We start from the raw sequence: 20,002 nt of genomic DNA on the forward strand, positions 1-20,002 counted from the left end.
ATTTTGTAACATAAAAGTCACTGAAATAAAAGATACAGACGGTTTCCTTTCATAAATCGGACATATTATAATCTAGGGAGTATATAAAAAGTTGTTAGAAACAGTGACCCCCCACCCCTGAGATTCTCCACCTCAAAAAGCCCCCACCCCTGAGATCCTCCACCTCCAAAAGCCTTTGGCAGACATACAAAAAAAAATGCACACACACACTTTCGCTTTTATATTATAGACGAATATTAATATATATTGATTCATTGAAGCCTATATTCAGTCAATTTTATGATATTAACATTTTTTGCTACACTTTTAAATCAATTTAAGATATCTACTAATACCAATGCCTTTTAAATTTAATAGAGCCTTTTTTCTCAGGCAATTCGCTCTGTCATGTAACCAGACATTTCTCTTCACTAGTTCCTGCGATGCCAGTAATAGAATCAATTCTCTTTTCTTATCTACAAGATGGACTGATAAAATTGTCGTCCTAGAAAAGACGACCTGATTCCATTTCTATTTAATGAAAACCAGTTATCTTTTTTTTGTTGCAGACTATCTACTAATTGGTCAGTTATGTACAAATGCGAAGAGTGGTAGGAGCCTTCAATCATGTCTGAAAGTGACACAATGTTCAACAAGCAAGATTGGAGATGCGCCACTGTACTACTCACACTCTCTATTAATCCATGTTATGAAAACAGGACCATTGCCAGCACCTTCAAAATAAAATCCAGACGGTTCAACACTTAAGGGCACAGCTTAATACACTTGACAACCCATGGTTATGGCCTTTGGTGTGGTTTCAAGTAAGGGCCACATCATGCCACCTCACATCTTTGATGTTGGCTTGAAAGTCAACACCAAAGCATACTGGATATGCTGAATAGTGTGATGATCGCCTGGTGTAATCAGGTTGCTACTGGTAGACCCTGGGTGTGGCAACAGGACTTGGCACTAGCAGGTGTGCCCGGCGTTGCCTGGGTGTTTGTAGGTGTAAAAGAAAAAAATGTCTTGGAAGGGAGGTAGGCTCGAACCCGAAACCTTGAGGTGAATAGCCTGATAACTTACCATGGCGCTACAAGGGCAGAGAAGTGGGAATGATTGAAATTAAACGTTAAAAAACTGAGCGGTTAAACGAACGTCAACATGTGGTTTTCTAGGTCAAACATGGTAGTAGAGAAATGAAATCACAGCACAAATTTTGTAACGTAAAAGTCACTGAAATAAAAGATACAGACGACTTCCTTTCATAAATCGGACATATTATAATCTAGGGAGTATATAAAAGTCGTAAGAAACAGTGACCTCCCACCCCACCCAGCAAGTCCAAGGAAGCCCAGGCTTGGCTTCAGAATGAGTGCTGTATCCCTGGTATCTCACTAGCCCATCTCTCCTCCCTCGACCTGAACCCGCTGGACTACTTCGTTTGCTCATACATCCAGACTATCACCAACATGACCTCTCACAACACCAAAGCCAGCCTGATCACCGCCATCTGCCGAGTATTCATCAAGCTCTTGCCGGTGCTTGTAGAAAAGGCATGCTCCCAGTTCCAGACCCATACCAAGACGATGATTAGCCTAACCGTTGCTACATTGAATAGATGTCAGCTCTACGACATAATAAAGTTACCTGAATTGATTTTTTTCAATACATGTTTTAAAATAAAGCTGTAGTGTTTTGTTTTTTTTTTAGGGCGACAATGTTATCATTCTACCCTGTACATCTTTATGGTTCACTAACATTCTTATTTACACAATCCGTGTATTTGGTTGTCATTTATTTTGTGATCCTAATTATTTGATATTTATGTCAATAAAGCATTAATTAGATATCGTTGAACATTTGAGTAAATGTTTATTTTTCATAAAACATGATTATTTATTTAAAATAAAATATGCATCAGGTGCACTTGAAAGCCAAATAACAACACAATATTACGAAAATAAAACACTTGAAAGCCAAATAACAACACAATATTACAAAAATAAAACACTTGAAAGCCAAATAACAACACAATATTACAAAAATAAAACACTTGAAAGCCAAATAACACAATATTACAAAAATAAAACACTTGAAAGCCAAATAACACAATATTACAAAAATAAAACACTTGAAAGCCAAATAACACAATATTACAAAAATAAAACACTTGAAAGCCAAATAACACAATATTACAAAAATAAAACACTTGAAAGCCAAATAACACAATATTACAAAAATAAAACACTTGAAAGCCAAATAACACAATATTACAAAAATAAAACACTTGAAAGCCAAATAACACAATATTACAAAAATAAAACACTTGAAAGCCAAATAACACAATATTACGAAAATAAAACACTTAAAAGCCAAATAACACAATATTACGAAAATAAAACACTTGAAAGCCAAATAACACAATATTACGAAAATAAAACACTTGAAAGCCAAATAACACAATATTACGAAAATAAAACACTTAAAAGCCAAATAACACAATATTACGAAAATAAAACACTTGAAAGCCAAATAACACAATTTTACGAAAATAAAACACTTAAAAGCCAAATAACACAATTTTACGAAAATAAAACACTTAAAAGCCAAATAACACAATTTTACGAAAATAAAACACTTGAAAGCCAAATAACACAATATTACAAAAATAAAACACTTGAAAGCCAAATAACACAATATTACAAAAATAAAACACTTGAAAGCCAAATAACACAATATTACAAAAATAAAACACTTGAAAGCCAAATAACACAATATTACGAAAATAAAACACTTAAAAGCCAAATAACACAATATTACGAAAATAAAACACTTGAAAGCCAAATAACACAATATTACGAAAATAAAACACTTGAAAGCCAAATAACACAATATTACGAAAATAAAACACTTAAAAGCCAAATAACACAATTTTACGAAAATAAAACACTTGAAAGCCAAATAACACAATATTACGAAAATAAAACACTTGAAAGCCAAATAACACAATATTACGAAAATAAAACACTTGAAAGCCAAATAACACAATATTACAAAAATAAAACACTTGAAAGCCAAATAACACAATTTTACGAAAATAAAACACTTGAAAGCCAAATAACACAATATTACAAAAATAAAACACTTGAAAGCCAAATAACACAATTTTACGAAAATAAAACACTTGAAAGCCAAATAACACAATATTACAAAAATAAAACACTTGAAAGCCAAATAACACAATATTACGAAAATAAAACACTTGAAAGCCAAATAACACAATATTACGAAAATAAAACACTTGAAAGCCAAATAACACAATATTACGAAAATAAAACACTTGAAAGCCAAATAACACAATATTACAAAAATAAAACACTTGAAAGCCAAATAACACAATATTACAAAAATAAAACACTTGAAAGCCAAATAACACAATTTTACGAAAATAAAACACTTGAAAGCCAAATAACACAATATTACAAAAATAAAACACTTGAAAGCCAAATAACACAATATTACGAAAATAAAACACTTGAAAGCCAAATAACACAATATTACGAAAATAAAACACTTGAAAGCCAAATAACAACACAATATTACGAAAATAAAACACTTGAAAGCCAAATAACACAATATTACGAAAATAAAACACTTGAAAGCCAAATAACACAATATTACAAAAATAAAACACTTGAAAGCCAAATAACACAATTTTACGAAAATAAAACACTTGAAAGCCAAATAACACAATATTACAAAAATAAAACACTTGAAAGCCAAATAACACAATTTTACGAAAATAAAACACTTGAAAGCCAAATAACACAATATTACAAAAATAAAACACTTGAAAGCCAAATAACACAATATTACGAAAATAAAACACTTGAAAGCCAAATAACACAATATTACGAAAATAAAACACTTGAAAGCCAAATAACAACACAATATTACGAAAATAAAACACTTGAAAGCCAAATAACACAATATTACGAAAATAAAACACTTGAAAGCCAAATAACACAATATTACAAAAATAAAACACTTGAAAGCCAAATAACACAATTTTACGAAAATAAAACACTTGAAAGCCAAATAACACAATATTACAAAAATAAAACACTTGAAAGCCAAATAACACAATATTACGAAAATAAAACACTTGAAAGCCAAATAACACAATATTACAAAAATAAAACACTTGAAAGCCAAATAACACAATATTACGAAAATAAAACACTTGAAAGCCAAATAACACAATATTACGAAAATAAAACACTTGAAAGCCAAATAACACAATATTACGAAAATAAAACACTTGAAAGCCAAATAACACAATATTACGAAAATAAAACACTTGAAAGCCAAATAACACAATTTTACGAAAATAAAACACTTGAAAGCCAAATAACACAATATTACAAAAATAAAACACTTGAAAGCCAAATAACACAATTTTACGAAAATAAAACACTTGAAAGCCAAATAACACAATATTACAAAAATAAAACACTTGAAAGCCAAATAACACAATATTACAAAAATAAAACACTTGAAAGCCAAATAACACAATATTACGAAAATAAAACACTTGAAAGCCAAATAACACAATATTACAAAAATAAAACACTTGAAAGCCAAATAACACAATATTACAAAAATAAAACACTTGAAAGCCAAATAACACAATTTTACGAAAATAAAACACTTGAAAGCCAAATAACACAATATTACGAAAATAAAACACTTGAAAGCCAAATAACACAATATTACAAAAATAAAACACTTGAAAGCCAAATAACACAATTTTACGAAAATAAAACACTTGAAAGCCAAATAACACAATATTACAAAAATAAAACACTTGAAAGCCAAATAACACAATATTACAAAAATAAAACACTTGAAAGCCAAATAACACAATATTACGAAAATAAAACACTTGAAAGCCAAATAACACAATATTACAAAAATAAAACACTTGAAAGCCAAATAACACAATTTTACGAAAATAAAACACTTGAAAGCCAAATAACACAATATTACAAAAATAAAACACTTGAAAGCCAAATAACACAATATTACAAAAATAAAACACTTGAAAGCCAAATAACACAATATTACGAAAATAAAACACTTGAAAGCCAAATAACACAATATTACGAAAATAAAACACTTGAAAGCCAAATAACACAATATTACAAAAATAAAACACTTGAAAGCCAAATAACACAATATTACGAAAATAAAACACTTGAAAGCCAAATAACACAATATTAGGAAAATAAAACACTTGAAAGCCAAATAACACAATATTACAAAAATAAAACACTTGAAAGCCAAATAACACAATATTACGAAAATAAAACACTTGAAAGCCAAATAACACAATATTACAAAAATAAAACACTTGAAAGCCAAATAACACAATATTACAAAAATAAAACACTTGAAAGCCAAATAACACAATTTTACGAAAATAAAACACTTGAAAGCCAAATAACACAATATTACGAAAATAAAACACTTGAAAGCCAAATAACACAATATTACGAAAATAAAACACTTGAAAGCCAAATAACACAATATTACGAAAATAAAACACTTGAAAGCCAAATAACACAATATTACGAAAATAAAACACTTGAAAGCCAAATAACACAATATTAGGAAAATAAAACACTTGAAAGCCAAATAACACAATATTACAAAAATAAAACACTTGAAAGCCAAATAACACAATATTACGAAAATAAAACACTTGAAAGCCAAATAACACAATATTACGAAAATAAAACACTTGAAAGCCAAATAACACAATATTACAAAAATAAAACACTTGAAAGCCAAATAACACAATATTACAAAAATAAAACACTTGAAAGCCAAATAACACAATTTTACGAAAATAAAACACTTGAAAGCCAAATAACACAATATTACAAAAATAAAACACTTGAAAGCCAAATAACACAATATTACGAAAATAAAACACTTGAAAGCCAAATAACACAATATTACGAAAATAAAACACTTGAAAGCCAAATAACACAATATTATGAAAATAAAACACTTGAAAGCCAAATAACACAATATTATGAAAATAAAACACTTGAAAGCCAAATAACACAATATTACAAAAATAAAACACTTGAAAGCCAAATAACACAATATTATGAAAATAAAACACTTGAAAGCCAAATAACACAATATTATGAAAATAAAACACTTGAAAGCCAAATAACACAATATTACAAAAATAAAACACTTGAAAGCCAAATAACACAATATTATGAAAATAAAACACTTGAAAGCCAAATAACACAATATTACGAAAATAAAACACTTGAAAGCCAAATAACACAATATTACAAAAATAAAACACTTGAAAGCCAAATAACACAATATTACGAAAATAAAACACTTGAAAGCCAAATAACACAATATTATGAAAATAAAACACTTGAAAGCCAAATAACACAATATTACGAAAATAAAACACTTGAAAGCCAAATAACACAATATTACAAAAATAAAACACTTGAAAGCCAAATAACACAATATTATGAAAATAAAACACTTGAAAGCCAAATAACACAATATTACGAAAATAAAACACTTGAAAGCCAAATAACACAATATTACAAAAATAAAACACTTGAAAGCCAAATAACACAATATTACAAAAATAAAACACTTGAAAGCCAAATAACAACACAATATTACGAAAATAAAACACTTGAAAGCCAAATAACAACACAATATTACGAAAATAAAAAAGAAATATATTACTTTTGATTTGGCTTTCACGTGCACCTAATGCATATTTTATTTTATTCAGATTAAATCAATGCTTCTATAACAGAACTCACACCCCTGACGTTAATCTCACATAGCCGATGCACCGTTCCGGTATTTCAAAATACAACTGCTGAGAGACAACATGCGTATCTTTACTGACTTTTCTGTCTTCAACTTTACAACATAGCAAGAAAGAAGGAAAAAAAGAAAAAAAAAGATGTACAAGATACTAAGGATGGAGTTTGACTCTGAAATATATTTATAAATTATAAATATCAAGCAAGTAAAATATTTGTTTATTTTCATAATCTTGACTTGTGATTTGGCTTTCAAGCACACGTGATGCATATTTTATTCAAATTAAATCGTTTCTATGATAAAACTCATACCCTTGATGATTATTTGTATAGTTTGATTCATTGAAACGTAGATTTAGTTAATTTATATTAAAATTTCTTGCATTTCCATGACTGATGTTTAAGGTAATTATTATGAGAGAGTTTTCCAAAGGAGAACATTTTATTTTAGTTCCTACATAAAAATTAAACTGATGATGCTTAAAAATTAGTAATGAGTCAATTATTACTCTGAAGGAAGCGTTTCAGTAATATTTGACATGACAGAAGTAGAAAAAAGAGAAAACCGATACAAGGATTTGCTTGTAAAAGATACAAACCAAATATATGCCTTTTAATTAAATAAATGTAAAATTATTTGATATTTATGTAGAATATCTAAATACACATTTTTTTTATGAAAAGAAATTTTATATATGTATCCTTGAACATTAAATTTCTTTTTTCCATTTTCACCCCAAACAAGGCACAGTACCACTTTGATGTATGGGGCTACTGTTGGGGACATAAATTGCAAGAATACTATGTAGGAAGTTGAGCAGCAAGATGTCCGTTCACATTACACTTGTATTTCTGCATGTCAGTACAATGGAGAAGCAGAAACTCAGAAGGGAGTTCCAAAGTCTAGCAGCTCTGAGGAAGAAACTAATAGAGTAGAAGGCTTTCTTACGTCTATGGATCTCTACTGTGTAAGGGTGGGATTTTGCTGTTTGTTGAGGGGGTACAAGGGCTTGTAGTTCATTGGAGCATTCACCAGTAAAATACTTGTAGAACAGGCAGAGGGTTGCAACATTACATCGATGGGACAGAGGTTGAAGTTTAGATGACACTTTAGGACCTATCAGGTTGGCGACTCTCTTTTGAACCCTGTCCCGGAGCGAGAGACGTAGCAGATGCACCAGCCCAAATGTGACAACAGTACTCTATACATAAATGGTGGCCTTGTAGAGATAAGGACATTTTCAGACATAAATAGCTTTCTAGCATAGTAGAGAGAGCCCACTTTCTTCGTAACAGCCTTGACAATGCTCTCAATGTATCTGTTCTAACTTCTTCAGTCCTGGATGACAACCTTCCTAGATTATTTATTGCAGACTATTATTCTCATCTTTATTAGTTGTTTCATGACGTTTCGGCAAACTATTCCTCTGGCCTTTGTCAAGTGATAACCGCGACGGTTAGGAACTTTGAATCTCCTAACTGCATTCTCAGCAATCACTGCCATCCATAGTTGTTGTCGTCTCACCATGTTTTTGGCCAAGTAAGCCTCTGGCCGGCTTTGGGTAGGATTGAAACCACTATCTTCAGACAATTCTCATCTGGAACCGTAGAGATTCAATGTCTCTATCAAATGCAGTTAGGAGATTCGAAGTTCCTATCCATCGTGGTTACCATAAAGGACAGAGGAATAGTTGTCCGGAACGTTGTGAAACAAAAACTAATAAAGATGAGAATAATAGTCCGCAATAAATTAATATAGATAATACTCCACTCAATAATGAATTCCAATTAAAATAATATATATAACCTTCCTAGACTCAAACAAATTCCTGATTTGCATAATAATGAAACCTTCATAGCATTAAAATTTATTGCATTGTTTTGTTTTACTGTTGAACATTGTAACACATTTGTTTTATATAGAACATGAATAGTATATATATTATTATTATATAGAATATATATATAGCACTTAAATTTGTATTTGTCTTAATGTTTTATTGTTTTACAGATATGTTGTTTATTAGGATACACATTTTATCAAACAGTATAGATTCATTAAAATTCAGTTAATTTCATAACATTAAAATTCCTTATATATTTGTCTTCATATGTTTATCTACTTCATATATTGTATTTACAGATACAATGCCTAAGCTCAAAGAACCGAACTCCTTTCCCTGCAGCCAATGTGGATCTTCGTTTGCACAAAAAGCAAAGCTGAATCGACACCTGCGCGTACACAGTGGTGAGAAACCCTTCTCATGCGAAATATGCGGATCTTCCTTTTCCGAGAAATCAATTTTAACCAAACATGTTCGCATTCACACGGGTGAGAAACCTTTTGCCTGCGAAATCTGCTCATCTGCGTTCTCCCAGAAATCGAGCCTGACAAAACACGTCCGTATACACACTGGTGAGAAGCCGTTTGCCTGTGACGTGTGCGGTTCTTCATTCTCGGGGAAATCCAATCTTACCACGCACATGCGTATACACACAAAGGTCAAGCCGTTCTCGTGCGATATCTGTGAGTCGTCATTCTCTCAGAAATCCATCTTGACCAAACACATGCATATACACACTGGAGAGAAACCATTTTCGTGTGAGATCTGTCGATCATCGTTCTCTCAGCAGGCGATCTTGATGAACCACATGCATATACACACCGGGGAGAAACGGTTTTGCTGTGAAATTTGTGGATCTTCGTTTTCCTTAAAAGGAAATTTTAAAGTTCACATGCGTAAACACACCGGAGAGAAACCATTTTCCTGTGAAATATGCACATCTTCATTTTCACAGAGGGGAAGCTTGAAAGGACACATGCTCATACACACTGGCGAGAAGCCATATACTTGTGATGTATGCGGGTCTTCGTTTTCACAAAAGGGCAGCTTAAAAGGTCACATGCGTATACACACTGGTGAAAAACCATACGCGTGTAAATTATGTGGATCCGCATTTTCTCATAAGTCGTATCTTAAAGTACACATACGTATACACACCGGAGAAAAACCGTTTACATGCGAAATATGCAAATCTTCGTTTTCGGTGAAATCAACTTTAAAAACGCACATGCTTATTCATAGTACAGAGAAATCGTTTTCTCTCTGAAATATGAACAGAAATACTTAGAAGAAAAAGCTATAACAAAATACAGACGGCAGTCATAAAGGGAACAACATCTATTCATAAAATAGCCCTCGGATATAAATTCCAGTCATAATAAAATCAAGTGTTTAGGAAAGGTAATTGTTTTCCACTCCAAGCATACTATAACAGACTGGAAGAACTTCATGCAAGATATATGTGTAGAGTACTTTTTGAGGACCCTCAGCAAAGTGAAGCCCAGGGCATATGGTGAATTTGTATGAATCCTTGTTCAACAGAAGAAAACAATGGTAGGTATGCAGAGAAGCAGGGTTTCCTGATACTTTACTAAACAGGAATGCTGAAAGTCTCTTTCCGATAATAAAAAATATGTCTTGCTGGGAACACCTGTCATATATGACTGCTGGTGGATGTACAGTGGAGTTGGAGGAAAGGCTAAGAACACCAAACACTTAAACACACACAGCAATTTGTTGGCAGTGAATCATGTAGAGAGAATGTGGAAGGACGCCACGAAAAGAAACAAGAAAGAATGTGGAACAGAGACTTGGTAGAGAGTTATCTCATAGAATTCATGTGGAGACAAGTTCAGACAAGATCTCTTTGACAGCGTCTATTCTTAAAAGAGCCCTTGGATATACATTCCAATTATAATAAAATCAAGTGTTTAGGAAAGGTAATTGTTTTGCCTTCCTAATAAAATATATTTAAAGAACACAGCACAAAACCCCCCACAAATTTCTTTTTAACAAGAACAATTTGAAATATTTGTTGGAGGCAGGAACTGGCAGGTCAGACTGCAAAAAAGGAAGAAGGAACAGAAAGTTCTTTTTGAGGTCATTGTCAGTCAGTCAGTACTGTGTCATCCCCAGCTAATTGCAGTTGCCTCCAGTGGAGGCCGTCGATGCTATAGCAGGATGTCCAGTGGACAGCAGACGAGAAAAGAGGTGTTGCTTGGCTTAAGGTTCGGTTCTGATTGCCTGACATTCCCTCAAGACTTTTTAGGGAGTAGATGAATCAATGAGCCCTGTTAGCTGATATGTCAGCCTGTGGCCGACAAACTCAGAGGGGAAGCAATTGATTTAGCAGAGAAAATTGTTCTCTGTAACTGTTTCATCTGTTAGCTCTAGGATAAAGCCCCTTGATCTCTTAAAACCAAAGTAAAATATGAAAAGGGAGAAAATGCTACATAATCGCTGTGACCGGTTGTTCAAAATGCCTTTGTGCAGTCTACATAATGTTAACATGTACTTTTGTCGCTGGCACAAAGTATATATACACACAAAATATATACACACACTGACAGTGAAGTAAAAGTCACAACACAGCTGATCTACAAAAATATATCGTTGTTATTTCACTCTAACAATCAGCTTTTCTATGACGAATTGTTCTTTTTTGATGTTTACTGAAAGGCACAGTAAAATTTGAACATGTCAACAATCAACAGTAAAAAGACACACTGTAATATGGAACAAGCCTAAAAGAACTGCTCATTATCAATGTCACAGTCCCAAACGTCTATGGCCTTAATAGAGGTGAACAGGGGGAAAAGATAACAAAATAACACAACCTAAAGAATGATCTAAAAACGACATGGTCTCTAAAAGAAATAAACATTATACCAGTTGTGATAGGAGCAACTGGCCTAATAAAAAATCTTTAGAAATACTTAGAAGTAATCATTGGAAGACCGAGCTGTAAAGAAATAGGGATAGCAGCCAAAAAGGGAACAACATCTATCCTTTAAAAGAGCTCTCGGATATAAATCCAAATCATAATAAAATCAGGTGTTAGCTCCCTTGATCTTTTAAAGTGGTTTGAAGTGATTTTTTTTTTTTTTTTTGCGAAATATGCCAGTTTTCATTTGCTCAGAAATCAAGTTTAATTTTCCTGTGAAATACACAAATCATGTTTTCAGTGAATCAACTTTAAAATGAACATGCTTATTCGTACTGGGGAGAGAACTTGAATGGCTACTGGAAAGAACTCGAATGCCTACGGGAGAGAATTTGTATGCCTACTAGACACTATCCTCGAGTGTCGAAGGTCTCTCTGTACAGGGGTTTGTGAGAACAACCTGGCATGAGGGTACTTTTTCCACAGAAGTAAACCCTGACCAAATATTCAAAATCACATAGTATTCGCTGCCCAAATAAGATCTCCTCACTATGGCTAACCCACATTAGCTTTTACGAGGAATGGTGCACCTCTCCAAGTGATGTTATCTCAAGCACAAGGTGACCACCCCGAAAAACGGGTCCAACTCTAATTAGGTCCCATTTCTTTGTGTTATGTTCGAATGAAATGAAACTTTGGTCATAAGTAGTCCATATTCAAAACATCACATCAAAACACTAGGGTCTTTGGCCTTTGTTTCTCCTTTGATTGTAAAATGCCGAGAAAAACAATTGAATGTCCTCTGTTTTTTTTGGTCACCCTGTAACAGCACAAAGCTGGATACTCCACCAGAATCCAGCAAGACCAAGAGACCAAAACGAAAGATATCCTACAATGTATAAAAATGGTTAATTGGGGAGAGGAAAATTATGTTCTCAATTTCTTTACTAACTCAGTGTTTGAGAGATAAAGAACTAAAATGAAACATTTGAATATCTATGTATCTCATATAAAGTTCAATGTTAGCCCCAGGTTGTGGGCCCCTTTATTTCTGAGAACTTTGAAGTAAAATAAAACAAAAAAGGGAGAGAATTTAGATGTTTACTGGAGAGAACTTGAATGTCTACTGGAGAGAATTTGAATGCCTACGGAGAGAACTTGAATGGCTACTAGACACTATCCTCGAGTGTCTAAGGTCTCTCTGTACAGGGGGTTGTGAGAACAACCTGGCATGAGGATACTTTTTCCACAGAAGTAAACTCTGACCAAATATTCAAAATCACATAGTATTCGCTGCCCAAATAAGATCTCCTCACTATGGCTAACCTACATTATCTTTTCCGAGGAATCGTGCACCTTCTCCAAATGATATTACCTCAAGTAACAGCACAAAGCTGGATACTCCATCAGACTAGATAAATTCTTGTCCTGGAATCCAGTAAGACCAAGAGACCAAAACTGAAGATATACTACAACGTTGGAAAATGGTTAATTGAGGAGAGGAAAATTATGTTTTCAATTTCTTTACTAACTCAGTGTTTGAAAGATAAATAACTTAAATAAAACATTCGAATATCTATGTATCTCATACAGAGTTCTGAGAACTTTGACTGAAGTAAAATAAAACAAAAAGGAAGAAATCGTTTTCTGTGTGAAATGTAAACATGTTTATTTTGTGGCAGATAACAAAACAGCAGGATCCTTTAATTAATGAAACAGATGAAAAGAAATTGAATTTGGTGAAAACTTAAGGAAACTATCAAGCATAAAATTATTATTTATTATTAGGACAAAGACTACAAGCATTGAAAAGGTGATAGTTTTTCTTCATAGCAAAATTCTAATTGGCAAAAGTAAGAGTTGTGGGATATATGAGCATCCTTGCACTTTGAAAACAAAAAAACTGTACATCGAAGTGTCAAAATTCAAAATATAAGACATGTACTGCATTGTGCAAAGGAGCATTTTTGTCCCAGTCTAGACTGGTAATTCCAAAGATAATTAAATTAAACTCATGATATATATATGATGCAAGTGTGAATCCACTCCAAGCATACTATAACAGACTGGAAGAACTTCATGCAAGATATATGTGTAGAGTACTTTTTGAGGACCCTCAGTAGGGCATATGGTGAATTTGTATGAATCCTTGTTCAACAGAAGAAAACAATGGTAGATATATGGTATCCCATTACCATTATGGTATCTGCCATTATCTACCATGGTATGGTAGATAATGGTAGATATGACTCTGCAGAGAAGCAGGGTTTCCTGATACTTTACTAAACAGGAATGCTGAAAGTCTCTTTCTGATAATAAAAAATATGTCTTGCTGGGAACACCTGTCATATATGACTGCTGGTGGATGTACAGTGGAGTTGGAGGAAAGGCTAAGAACACCAAACACTTAAACACACACAGTGAATCATGTAGAGAGAATGTGGAAGGACGCCAAGAAAAGAAACAAGAAAGAATGTGGAACAGAGACTTGGTAGAGAGTTATCTCATAGAATTCATGTGGAGACAAGTTCAGACAAGATCTCTTTGACAGCGTCTATTCTTAAAAGAACCTTTGGATGTAAATTCCAATCATAATAAAATCAAGTGTTTAGGAAAGGTAATTGTTTTGCCTTCCTAATAAAATATATTTAAAGAACACAGCACAAAAACCCCCACAAATTTCTTTTTAACAAGAACAATTTGAAATATTTGTTGGAGGCAGGAACTGGCAGGTCAGACTGCAAAAAAGGAAGAAGGAACAGAAAGTTCTTTTTGAGGTCATCGTCAGTCAGTCAGTACTGTGTCATCCCCAGCTAATTGCAGTTGCCTCCAATGGAGGCCGTCGATGCTATAGCAGGATGTCCAGTGGACAGCAGACGAGAAAAGAGGTGTTGCTTGGCTGAAGGTCCGGTTCTGACTGCCTGACATTCCCTCAAGACTTTTTAGGGAGTAGATGAATCAATGAGCCCTGTTAGCTGATATGTCAGCCTGTGGCCGACAAACTCAGAGGCGAAGCAATTGATTTAGCAGAGAAAATAGTTATTTTATTCGAGGCAGGAACTGGCATGTCAGACTGCAAAAAAGAAAGAAGGAACAGAAAGTTCTTTTTGAGGTCAAAAATCAGATAGCTGAATATTACCCTACCGAGCAGCAGTTTCTCCCACTTTCACTACCTCTTCTCTTTCTCATTGTTTGCCTTTAAAATTGTTGTGGTGGCACCCACTCATTTAGATAGGTGTATAATATTACACATAAATAACAAGACTCGGTTAGTCTGAGTGTGTGTTAACCAGAAGCCACCGAAGGCCGAGGCGAGAGTAGATATGGTCTCCAGCCAAGACTCTCTTATCTGACAACCATTATGTAAATATGCTGTAAATATACTTTTCCTAATACACTTCTTATTGATCTACCTTTGTTTGTTGAGTCTTCATTTGTATTGTTTTATACGTTATTTGGTTCAACCTGCAAACATAACAAAAATATAAGTGTTTGTCAGTTATGTTATCTGTTACTCCCTTAAATAAAGGCAACAGACTCTTATGCCATCTTTTGTTTATTGTTCCGTTAACATGCAGAATAATTACAAAACACTCTCTCCTCCCTATGTTAAGAATAGGTTCCTAAATTATAACACTATTTCAGCATGGTGCATTCTCTACATGAGTACCAAAAACATTTTATAAGAAAATACAAAACAAAAAACTTTAATTTCCCAAACAATTTCTGCTCGGTTTTTACCACTTTTTCAATATTCCTATTTGGAAAAAACAAAATAGGATTAAAATTATTTCAACCAAAAAGGCTTTTGTAATTTTTTTTTCATTGCATTATTAAAAATATATATTTAGATAAATATTCATTCTGTAAAAAACCATAGGTCGAGTGGTTTCTATTGCTTTTCTTGTTACTGCACTTTGGGGTAATTGCACCAAATCTGCGGTAATTGGGCCAACTAGCTAAAAATGCTATTTCGGCAATCACGCATATAAAGAGCACTTTTTCTTAATTGGCGTAATTACCCCCGGATTTGACGCGATTACCCCAAAGTACGGTACAAGGTTAGTAACATTATCCATTAAAAATTGCCTTCTTGTCTTTGTCTTCATTAAAACGTTTTGTTTGTTTGTTTTCTTGCTAGAAATTCATTAACTAACATTTCAGCACATCCCGGCAGTTAACGATATCTACTGGAAAATGCTCCTGAAACTTTGGCTTTGGTTCAGTACCTTATCTGCATAGGTGCCTTAAAATTTTCTAAGATCATCTTTGAGAGTCCCAAATACACACTGAGAAATCATCACAAATTTTCATTTTCTAGATGAAAGTGACAGTCTATTCAAAACTAATCCTCTCATTTTTACAGCTACTACAGATATTATTCAACCCCCCCCCAAAAAAATATATATGTAATCATCCACATACAGTATTGTTTTACTGTATCACAGCTTATCAGTGTAGCTAGACTTGTAAATATTTATTTACCCAAAGAGCATTGCTTTGTAATGCTAGCGGAATTTGTTATTTTGCCTCCCAATATGCTCAAACCAAGGCATATATATATATATACTAGCGGAAGTACCCATCGTTGACTGGGTTCAAAAGCAGCCTACAGAAAATGGACTGTGAATGATGAAAGTATGATAGGTTATGAAAAGGAGGGGTTGTAAAAAGATAGGTTTTGATACTCCAAAATTTTACCCTAAGCAAAATATGATGAAAGTAAAGATAATTTTCGCGAAAATATATTTTTTATATCAACTTTGTTTCCATTCGTAGTCAAGAGTGACCAACAAAATGATGTTTCCTTACAGAGAAAATGTTATATGTATAATAATATAAATATACAAGAAATAGTCAATAAAAGGTACTTTTATGATAGAAAAGTTCATTTTTAAGTAGTTTGTAAAGAAAATTTTTTAATTCACGAACCGGTTCAAAAAAAAAAAATCAAAATGGCAGCGACTTTGAAATGGAGAGCCCCGTTTTCAATTTGAAGGGGGAGGGGCACCTGAGCATTTTGTGTTAACAATTTAAGAGAGTTCCGTCAATGTAAGGAATATTTATAAACATATTTTAATGTTTTCCGTTATTTTTGTGCTTGATGAATATTCGATTATGGCATGTGTAGTTTATATAAAAATTCATTTAAGTAGTTATTGCCTCAAATTTCATTTTAATTTAGGTTCGTTGAAATTATTTAAAGTAAAGCGCATTAAAAAATATTTCAAAACAAAAAGAAAATGAACTTAACTTTTATTAACTATGGTAACATTTATTTCTTGTATATTTATTTTTTCGAGTAGTCGTTTGTTGGCTTTTCTGCCAAACACTATTACTAAATAATATCGACGAAATATCAAAAAACAAAGAAACAAAAACAGTTTTGAAAAATAATGAAGCTTTACTTACTTTAGTAAAATAATCCAAAACAGCAAAATTGGGATATTAAAAAAGTAAACACGTAATTACTTTAGTTTTTTAAAGCAAAAAATCGATATAAATATGAATAAAAAGAAAATGGCGCCTTTTTCAAGCAGAACAGCTTCATTTCAGTTTTACAGTATTGAACGGTGTAGTATTGTGCCGTCGGATTCAGGGTTGTAGTATTGTAATGTAAAGAACATGCAGAAAGGGTTGTAATCAACTGAATTCCTTCTAGTACACTGACAAAAAAAATCTTAAATAGATATATAAATAAAAATAAAAAGGTCACGTAAATGTTTTTAAAAAGACACATAATCATGTGAGCCGGATTTTTTCCTTTTGACATGATAACAAGTAACGTTCTTATTTTTTTTTATCTATTTATCTATTTTTGAAAGAGTGCCACGTGCAAGTGGAGAAGGAAAAAAACAGAGTTATGCAAAATTTGTGTCGAGAATTGTCTAAAGTTCCGACTTTTTTTGGCTTTCACTTTAATAAGAACATGAATTTATGAGGTGAATTTATTCGACACAATATGATTCAACTCAAAAAATAAATAAAAGCTAACGTGAATTAAGATTAAAGTTAAGGTGTTATTGTGGACCCTCACCCCTTTTAAAAACCTTGTTAAACTTTGTGACATATTTACATTCTATGGCGGTCAAGCGTGAACAAACACCCAATAATTTTATTATACCATATTTATTCAAACTGAAACATCATTATCAAAGTATACTTACGCAAATAGATATGAAAAGTCGTTGTTAAAGTGTGTGCCATATTTCCATGGAGTACAGGCGCGAACACAGACCCCACAATTTTATACCATCGCTATTTAAGTTGAAACATACTTGTCAAAGTATTCTTATGTACATCTATATCAAAAACATTTGTAAACTTTTTATTTTTTATTTCCATACTTTGGAGGCCAGCCGTGAATGCAGACCCCACAAGTTTTATGAAACCCCATTCTGCCAGATCAAACATACCCATTCCTGATCCTCGATACATCTTCTATCATTATATGTAATCAGTTTTTTTTAAAATAGTCAACCATGTAAGAGCCTATTCGTGACCATATATATATATATATATATATATATATATATATATATATATATATATATATATAAAATGAGTAAGTGGTAAAAATCACGAAAATGTGCTCAATACTTGATGCCTCCGTTCAGTCTTGAAAGACAAAGGACACTCCCCATAGGGGCAGTTGCGTGTGTAATTGTAAGGCAAGGGTTTCGCAATCCTCAACCACACCTTTCCTAAATCGGCACTGCTTGAGTTCAGGACAATTGGAAGCAATGTTGAGATAAGCAGAGAGAACATACAGCACCTGAAGTCCCAAATGGTCACCCATCTGGTACTGGCCAGGCTCACCGTTGCTTAACTTCAGTGATCCGATGGGAACCGGTGTGTCAAACGTGATTATGCGGTATCAATACTGCTGTAGAGTAAAATATGTATTTTTTATTACCGTTTTTAATCTGCTCGGTTATTGGATCGCTAATCTGAACAACTGCCACATTGAACCAAAAAGAAGAGCAAGTCAGCATCATTGGAAGCAGCAGTCACTACAGGTTTTATATCAGGGTTTTCCTTCTCCTAGAGAGGTTGCCTTCACGGCTTATGGGAGCTCTCTCCACCCACCATGCCATTTGATCCCTGACTGGGGCTTAGGTTGCTGGGCACCAGAGCATGCTTCACACGCCGCTGGGCCATGTATGCCGCAGCTTATAGGGCCTAAGCTCCTCTGGAGGTTTCTGTCAGGGTTACCTCACCCTTAGCCTTTGCTTAAAAGAACCTGGCCCACAAGGCAGTGGAGGTCCAGTTATACAGTGCAGAACACTCTCTGTTCATCAGAGCCCTGTCTACATGGCAGTGGTCATGACGTGCATTTGGGGTTGATTTGGCTGTGAGAATATTTATTTTGCAATTTTTTTAAGGGGAGATAATTGTCATGTGTTATTGACTTTATTTATTATTTGATTTACGGGTCTAAGGGAGGTAATTGGTCTAACTTAATTTATTAAAAAAAAAATTGTAATCTATTTTTACTAATGAGTAATTTTTAATGATTTAAGGTGGTTTATATTTATTAAATTTAAACCAACGTTTATGATTACATGTCAGAAGCTCGTGTCTTGAATTTAATAGTTTGGTTGCACTTTTTATATCTTCATATTTTAAAATTTTTAGGGTTTCTTTTGTACATAGTGCACAAAATTTATCTCCTGGTTTATATGATTTGCAAGTCTCAATTATTTGCCATTTTAAGTTGAAAGAAATATTTATTTGGCAACTAAAAAATAGCAATATTTCTTTCAACTGAAAATGGCAAATAATAGAAAGGGTGTCAGTCGCTGGATTGAACTTATTTCCCCCCTATTATTTGCATATATTATGTAGTGAAAATTGTTTGAATAAAATTAATTCATTAGTTAGTTAGTTAGTAGATGGAATTAATAATTTTATAATTTACATAAAATTCAATAATTTTATTATATCATAATTAGGATCATTTAATTCTTTCTAACTCAACAATAAACAACAACATATGCAAATAATAAATAAAATATTTATCAATATTCAAATTTTATTTTTAGCTGCAATATTTTAAGTCTAAAAAATTCTTATTTTTTACTTTACTAGAATATCTTGTTCTTTACTTTTCCAGGTTGAATTTCTTGTCCTTTACTTTTCCAGGTTTAATAAAATCTTAAGAATATTACTTTTCATGCGCGCATTTTTCCATATAATCCATGATTTTTCCAGGCATTGCTATTGTATTAATATATAAATTTATAATATTTATTAATGATTGTCAAAAAAAATTAGCTCTCAAACACACATTTATGCAATATTTATCATTCAATCACAGTAGTTCCGAGCCAGGGTCTCTACCGAGACTGCGGTTCATGAATTCGTGATCTGTATAGAGCGTAAACTAACAAAAAAGAAGATGGCACTCG

At 32.8% G+C, this 20,002-nt stretch overlaps 1 protein-coding gene and 1 pseudogene across 1 annotated transcript in view; one reads left to right on the forward strand and one right to left on the reverse strand.

The window, feature by feature from the left end:
* The window catches only part of LOC145269171 (uncharacterized), a 113,924-nt gene that overhangs the window by 41,870 nt on the left and 52,052 nt on the right, over nt 1–20,002 (forward strand). Inside the window, exons 3-4 of the mRNA XM_080124780.1 lie at nt 852–958; nt 9,007–9,965. Coding sequence (XP_079980906.1) covers nt 852–958; nt 9,007–9,965 — 1,066 coding nt within the window. The remainder of the gene's footprint in view (nt 1–851; nt 959–9,006; nt 9,966–20,002) is intronic.
* On the reverse strand, nt 18,355–18,471 carry LOC145270019 (5S ribosomal RNA; annotated as a pseudogene).

The sequence above is a fragment of the Euprymna scolopes genome, chromosome 45 (genome assembly GCF_053919585.1).
Source record: "Euprymna scolopes isolate OS-2025 chromosome 45, ASM5391958v1, whole genome shotgun sequence".
Classification (NCBI taxonomy): domain Eukaryota; kingdom Metazoa; phylum Mollusca; class Cephalopoda; order Sepiida; family Sepiolidae; genus Euprymna; species Euprymna scolopes.